Source organism: Olea europaea, unplaced genomic scaffold (assembly GCF_002742605.1).
Source record: "Olea europaea var. sylvestris unplaced genomic scaffold, O_europaea_v1 scaffold3318, whole genome shotgun sequence".
Taxonomy (NCBI): Eukaryota; Viridiplantae; Streptophyta; class Magnoliopsida; order Lamiales; family Oleaceae; genus Olea; species Olea europaea.
In genome coordinates this window covers 17,557-24,914 of record NW_019252127.1, presented here as the reverse complement: position 1 = coordinate 24,914, position 7,358 = coordinate 17,557, and the positions used below count along the sequence as shown (strand labels likewise).

The window sequence follows — 7,358 nt, the reverse complement described above, 5'->3', positions numbered from 1 at the left end:
ATGCAGCCGCCCAAGACAGTGCTCAAGAAACTTGAGAGCATCTTTGCCCGATTCCTATGGGATTCTAAGGATCAAGCACGACGTCTACATTGGAGGAGTTGGAAGGCAATTTGCCTTCCTACTGATGAGGGAGGCCTCGGCTTTAGGGGATTACAGGATGTGGTGGACACCTTCTCCATGAAGCTCTGGTGGCTGTTCCGATCTCAGAGGTCACTTTGGGCTCAGTTTTTACTGGGCAAGTATTGTAAGGGGACGTATCCTTCACTTGCAGCAGTTCCCAGATCAGCTTTCCCTACCTGGAAGAGGCTGAAATCAGTTGGGCCACGGACGGATCCACACATTGCTTGGCACCCTGGAGCCGGTCAGATTTTCTTCTGGCATGATTGTTGGATGGGCGAGACCACGTTGGCATCCCTATTCCCCCACAGACAGCACACATCTGCGAGGGTACAGGATTTTTTTGATGACACTGGGTGGGATTTCGGACGGTTATTACAGGCCCTTCCTTCTCACACGGCAGGACAGATAGGGGCGATATCTTTATGTGCAGATGCCCCGGATGAGACCATCAATCATATTTTCACGAGCAGCAGCATCTCCGACCAGGTATGGCAGCACTTTGGAGACATCTTTCAGATACCTATGACTTCAGGGGAGGGGGTCAGACAGAGGTTCCAGAGATGGCGGTATTCTGGACAGCACATTTACCGTGGACACATTCGTATTATCATTCCTCTACTGATATTTTGTTTTCTATGGACTGAGAGGAATGATGCGAAGCATAGAGGTATTCGTATGGTGGCCAGACGTATTATTTGGAGGGTCTACCGCATGATCTCCTTTCTTCATATGGGAGGACTATTCCGAGTTGAGCATTGGCGAGGAGATGTAACACTTGCATCCTTTTTTGGAATTTCTTTGACCTGTCCTCTCCCACCACCACCTATTATGGTTGTTTGGCGCACTCCACCAGTGGGATCCTTCAAGATCAACACTGATGGATGCGTCAAAGATGGATTTGCAAGTGGTGGAGGCATCATTAGGGACTACGCAGGATACTGTATCAGGGCATTCTCAGCATCCTATGGCCCATGTTTCATTTTGGAAGCTGAGCTCAGAGCCATACTAGATGGGCTTCTATTGGCCAGAGGACTTGGGATATCAGCTATCTGGCTTGAGGCAGATTCAACATTGGCTATTCACTGCATAACCAAAGGTGGAGGACCATGGTCGATTCAGGGTATTCTCAGACAGATCAGAGACTTCATTTGCCTCGATAGAGACACAGTTTCTCACATCTACAGAGAGGGTAACCAGGTTGCAGATTCTCTTGCTTCAGAAGGCTGGGATCACCAGCGCTACCAAGAATATGGACCACTTGACCTGCCTCGACAGATTAGGGCATTGGTACAAATCGACAGATATGGATTGCCCAGCTTTAGAGGTTTGTAGTTTAGGCAATCATTATTTCATTTTTCTTGTACAAGGAAGTAGTACTTCCTCATTTACTTTATTCGTTTTTAATATTTCATTTGTTACATTGTTGCTTTTTGGAGGTCAGGTTTATGCCCCCCTCCTTCCCTGTACTTTTGATTTTTATGAAATAAACATGGTTGGGGAACCCTTAACCCCCATCGACCTTCCTTGGTGGACCCTAAAAAGTCATTAAGGATGTGTGGATGTCTTTATTAAAAAAAAAAAAAAACCCTAAACCCTAAACCCTTAAACCCTTAAACTCTTAACCCTTAACCCTTAACCCTAAACCCTAAACCCTAAACCCCAAACCCCAAACCCCAAACCAAAAATGCCCACCTTTTTCTCTCTCTACCTCCAAAACGCTCTCCCTTTTCTCTAGAATGGGAGAAAACCTCCAAGACTCCAACAAACTTGATCCACCACCAAAACCACCGGATTGCAGCACTCTAAGTGGTGGAAAATCATCACCAACAACCACCCAAACATCTCCTATAACACCAATATCAGATTCATCCCCCAACTCAATAGATCTGAGTTTGAAAAATCATGGCACGAATCCCAAGGTCATCGAAACACCCCCTACGCATTGAATCAGGGTCTGGGACCATCACCAATGATTCCAGAAGGGCCGAAAACCCTGGGGGTGGTAGAGATTTCATCCGAATCGCCCGAAATTGACAGATCGGATCCCGAGGGGCCAAAAACTGATTTTTCAATTAACCCTTCCACAGAGCTCAAACAGGGACACGCGCCTGACCATAAGATTACCCATGAAAAGGCGAACTTCGACTAAAAAATCATCCAATTCCGACCCCGGACGCTCCCTCACCGACGATCGCAATTTCCGGCCAGTCGCTCGGAAAATCGCAGATTCCGGCCAATCCTGAACTCATTTCGAAAAACGGAACATACCGTGATGATCAGTATGAAATTATGCATCTCCCTGTGAAAAATCATAAATTTCTGACACCATTGGAAAATCGCCACCGGTCAACGGCCGGCGCGTGGTGGTCACGCGCCGGTGACACTTCACCAGAATGTGGAGAATTTTGTTACGGACCCAATTCCATCATCGGTTTTTCCACATGAGGCCTAGACAGTGCTCAATCAGGGTCGAAAGACCTATGCTACTGCAGTTTCTGGCCGTCCAGGCCTGTCTCAAGCTGAACGGAATTCACGAAAGTCGTTTGCATCGGTTATACAGGGTATAGATGACTCTTCCACTGTTGGGTTTGCTGCTAAAGAACCCTTTATACATACGGGTGAGCCGGTAATAGTTTTGACTGAGTCCGAGGAGGCTACACTCGCTGATCCTTACAAGTATACACTTGTGGGGAAATTTCCACATCGCAAGCCAACCATGAGGAAGGTACGTGAGATTTTTTCTAAGTTTGGGTTCCATGGTTGTTTCGAGGTGGGATTGATTGACACAACACACATTCTTATACACCTTACACATGAGGAGGATTACAACAGGCTTTTTCTTAAACCTTCATGGTATATTGATGGTTGTCCGATGAGAGTCCTTAAGTGGACATGTGACTTTACACCTGAGCAAGAGACTCCGATAGTTCCGGTATGGGTATCGTTCCCTCTGCTTCCAGTACATTTACGTGCGAAGGGGTTCCTTTTCACCTTATCTGGGGCAATAGGAATGCCCTTGAGAATTGATGAGGCCACCACCGACTTGAGACGACCTAGTGAGGCAAGGGTGTGCATTGAGGTGAATTTGGGGCATAAGTTGCCCGATAGGGTTTGGATTGAGCGTGCTGGTAACCGTGGCTTCTGGCAGACAGTTATCTTTGAGAAGCGGCCAATTTTTTGCTTCTCTTGTAAACACTTGGGTCATTCTTATGATCAGTGTACTACGGTTCCTCCTCCTCCTCCTGCAGTTGTTGTGCACCTCCCTGTTCGGCCCCCTATTACTAGGACTGATAAGGATAAGGGCAAGGTGACGTTTGTGGAGCCAAAGGAGCAGTGGGTTCCAGTTTCAGCAGTGCCTTCTGTGCTTCCCACTACTGCTACCGCAGTTGTGACTGAGTCAGAATCTGCATCGACAGTTCCTACCTCTACTCGTATCACAATTGATCCAGAGGTACCTCCGTATATTCATTCAGTTGCTGAGCCTACTCCAAATGCTCCTATCGAGGTACCCACTTCTCCTATTATTACTTCCATAGCTCCTATTCCCATAGCTACTACTGATGTACCCCCTGAGCCGACACATATGAGTTCTCCACCATTAAAGACACACACAGATAGTACTCAATCAGCGCAGGGATCAGGTACCGGGACAGTTCCTCAAACCACTCTTGCACAGGGGTTGTTGGCTGAGATCAGCTCAGAGCGACATGGTGTCAAGCACATGCTGATTGATCACTTTAAGAAGGACCATGGAATGAAAGTTGGATCTACCATGAGATTTGCTATTGAGGACTTGGTTTTTAAGCTCTTTGGAGAGGGACCTTCTGTGAGTAAGACTCCTACGCAGACACCTTCATCTAGTCCTTCTATCACAGCTCCTACACACAATAAGGTGAAAGAACATATACAGAGAGACATGGATGGCATGGACCTTGGAAACTGCATGCAAAATGCGGAAGATGATGTCCCTACAGCAAGCAGGTCAATCTCCCACGATTCAGATGTCGTAGCACAGAACACCATGAGATTAGACGCACCTATGACTAGTACAATGAGATCAGATGCACCCGCTTTTCGCCCGACATTCAGTGCACCACCATCTGAACAGTACTTATCAACAAAGCAGGCTCCTACACGCAGGCGAGACCCCTCTCCAACGAGCGAGCCAGACATCGCAGACTACTATGATCCAGAAATGTTTCAAACCAGACGCATGACTCGATCAATGTCTATGTACTACCACCCAAAGATTTACCCTCGGGAATACCCTTGAGTCCCTTTCATTAGTTTTTGTTCGCGTCTTGTTTACTGTGATTGCATTTTATCTTCAAATATTTGTTACAATTTACATTTGCTGGAGGTCAGGTCCATGCCCCCCCTCCTCTATTTGTTTTCCCGCTTTTCATTATATAAAATAAACCACACTAGTGGTATTTGCTTTAAAAAAAAAAAAGCATTGGACAGCACTACAGATATCGACTCAGACTCCAAAGTTAAAATGACGAACTTTTTTAGGCACACTGCGTTCTTTCTAGTTGCGGGAGATGAGTTGAAGAACCAAAAACAGAGCATTGCATGTAAGCATGCAACCAGCAAACCGGCTGCAGTGTAAAGTCCTAACACAATTAGCTCATTTGATTCATGGAGCAAATAACAATAATTGGTAATGAACTTATTGATGCTGTCTGTGTAGAAGGGAAGTGTCCAAAAATTTCTAGGCATTTTAGTAATGAGAATAATTTGAAATGAATTCAAAGTTCCCTCTTATTTATCTATCAATATATTTGTATTGTTAAAAAAAAAACCCCCTAAACCCTAAACCATACTGCATCAGGTTCAGGCAGCTTTGAACCAGACTTTATCTATTGAGGAGGGCTTCTGGAAGCAAAGGGCTGGCTCACGTTGGGTATGTGAAGGAGATCACAATACTCGATATTTCCATGCGATGGTTCAAGGACGCCGTATCAGATCACGTATTAGGTCCATCAGGACACAGGCAGGGGAAGTCTTAGCTACTCCTGCTGATATTCAGACCTCGGCTATTGCTTTCTACCAGGATCTCTTATCTACTCCTCCACAACCTTTGGACCACATCCGTTCTGATGTCATTCCGAGGCTATTGACGGAGGATGATAATTTGGCACTAAACCGCTCCCCTTTGATTCATGAGGTACGGGAGGCAGTTTTCAGTATTGATGCTGACAGTGTCGCTGGCCCGGATGGCTTCTCATCCCTATTCTTCCAGCATTGTTGGGATATTATTCAGGAGGATGTTTACAGGGCGGTATTGGACTTCCTTGATGGTGGTCATCTTCCACGGGGTTTTGCTGCTACTTCTATTGTCTTGCTACCTAAAAAGGATGGTGCTTGCAGTTGGACTGAATTTAGGCCAATCAGCTTATGCACAGTGTTCAATAAGATTATTACTAAGCTTTTGAACACTCGGCTGAGTACACTGCTACCGCGCATTATTTCCCCTCCACAGAGTGGTTTCATCCCAGGCCGTCTGATTGGAGATAATGTTTTATTGGCTCAAGAGCTTCTCTACACTTTGAATGATAGAGTGCGAGGGGGAAACACTATGCTGAAATTAGATATGGCTAAAGCATATGATCGCATGGACTGGGGCTTCATTTATTCTGTATTGGAGGCATTTGGATTTGATCAGATCTGGATTGACAGAATCAGGCGGTGCATTTCGGAGTGTCGTTTCTCCGTACTCCTAAATGGCCGCCCATGTGGCTTTTTTCCCTCCTCACGAGGATTCATATGCTGAAGTTAGACATGGCTAAAGCATATGATCGCATGGACTGGGGCTTCATTTATTCTGTATTGGAGGCATTTGGATTTGATCAGATCTGGATTGACAGAATCAGGCGGTGCATTTCGGAGTGTCGTTTCTCCGTACTCCTAAATGGCCGCCCATGTGGCTTTTTTCCCTCGTCACGAGGACTCAGACAGGGTGATCCTATCTCCCCATCCTTGTTCATCATTGCCGCAGACTACTTCTCACGTTTGCTCACTCAGAGGTTTCAAGAGTATCCCAGTATGTGTTATCGACATGGAGGTAGTGCTCTTGTCTCACATCTCTCATTTGCTGACGATATGATCATCTTTGCCAACGGTCAGAAACAGTCTATCAGGAGGGTCTTAGACTGTTTGGAGCATTATGAAGGAGTTTCTGGCCAATTGGTGAATAGAGACAAGAGCGGTATTATACTATCCAGACGGGCATCCACTAGTCAGATCAGACGACTAGAGATTTTGATGGGCTTCAGACATCAACAGCAGCCTTTCACTAATTTGGGTGTCCCCTTATTCAAGGGGACTAAGAGGAGCTTCCTTTATGATGACCTTATCCAAAAGATAAGGGATAGGATATCAGGCTGGGCCTCACGATTACTATCGCCTGGGGGTCGTATTACATTACTGAGGTCAGTACTTTCTTCCATACCTTTACATCTTCTTCAGATTATGCAGCCGCCCAAGACAGTGCTCAAGAAACTTGAGAGCATCTTTGCCCGATTCCTATGGGATTCTAAGGATCAAGCACGACGTCTACATTGGAGGAGCTGGAAGAAGATTTGCCTTCCTACTGATGAGGGAGGCCTCGGCTTTAGGAGATTGCAGGATGTGGTGGACACCTTCTCCATGAAGCTCTGGTGGTTGTTCCGATCTCAGAGGTCACTTTGGGCTCAGTTTTTACTGGGCAAGTATTGTAAGGGGACGCATCCTTCACTTGCAGCAGTTCCCAGATCAGCTTCCCCTACCTGGAAGAGGCTGAAATCAGTTGGGCCACGGACGGATCCACACATTGCTTGGCACCTTGGAGCCGGTCAGATTTTCTTCTGGCATGATTGTTGGATGGGCGAGACCACGTTGGCATCCCTATTCCCCCACAGACAGCACACATCTGCGAGGGTACAGGATTTTTTTGATGACACTGGGTGGGATTTCGGACGGTTATTACAGGCCCTTCCTTCTCACACAGCAGGACAGATTGGGGCGATATCTTTATGTGCAGATGCCCCGGACCGAATTGTTTGGAAAATTACTTCGGATGGTGACTTTACCACCAAATCTGCATGGCAACTAGTCTATTCGAGTCGCCAGCCTCAGGACTCATATCGACTGCTGTGGAGCTCTATTTTGCCTGCCACTATTTCATTCTTCTGCTGGAGACTATGGCAGGATCTCATTCCAGTAGATGTTGTTATTCAGAGGAGAATTGGATGTCA

General features: G+C 46.3%; 1 protein-coding gene across 1 annotated transcript; it reads left to right on the top strand.

Annotated features, from left to right (window-relative positions):
- The first annotated feature begins 831 nt into the window (after positions 1-831).
- LOC111385868 lies at positions 832-1,452 on the top strand. The gene is made up of 2 exons (XM_023010295.1): positions 832-1,027; positions 1,109-1,452. The coding sequence occupies exons 1-2, from the start codon at positions 832-834 to the stop codon at positions 1,450-1,452; spliced, it is 540 nt and encodes a 179-aa protein (XP_022866063.1).
- Positions 1,453-7,358: the final 5,906 nt, after the last annotated feature.

What these genes read in the sequence shown, in the direction of transcription:
- LOC111385868 (XM_023010295.1), top strand. Translation starts at nt 832, where the DNA reads ATGATCTCCTTTCTTCATATGGGAGGACTATTCCGAGTTGAGCATTGG. An exon ending in CAAAGATGGATTTGCAAGTG is followed by an intron (nt 1,028 to 1,108) that starts GTGGAGGCATCA and finishes TCATTTTGGAAG; the next exon opens with CTGAGCTCAGAGCCATACTA.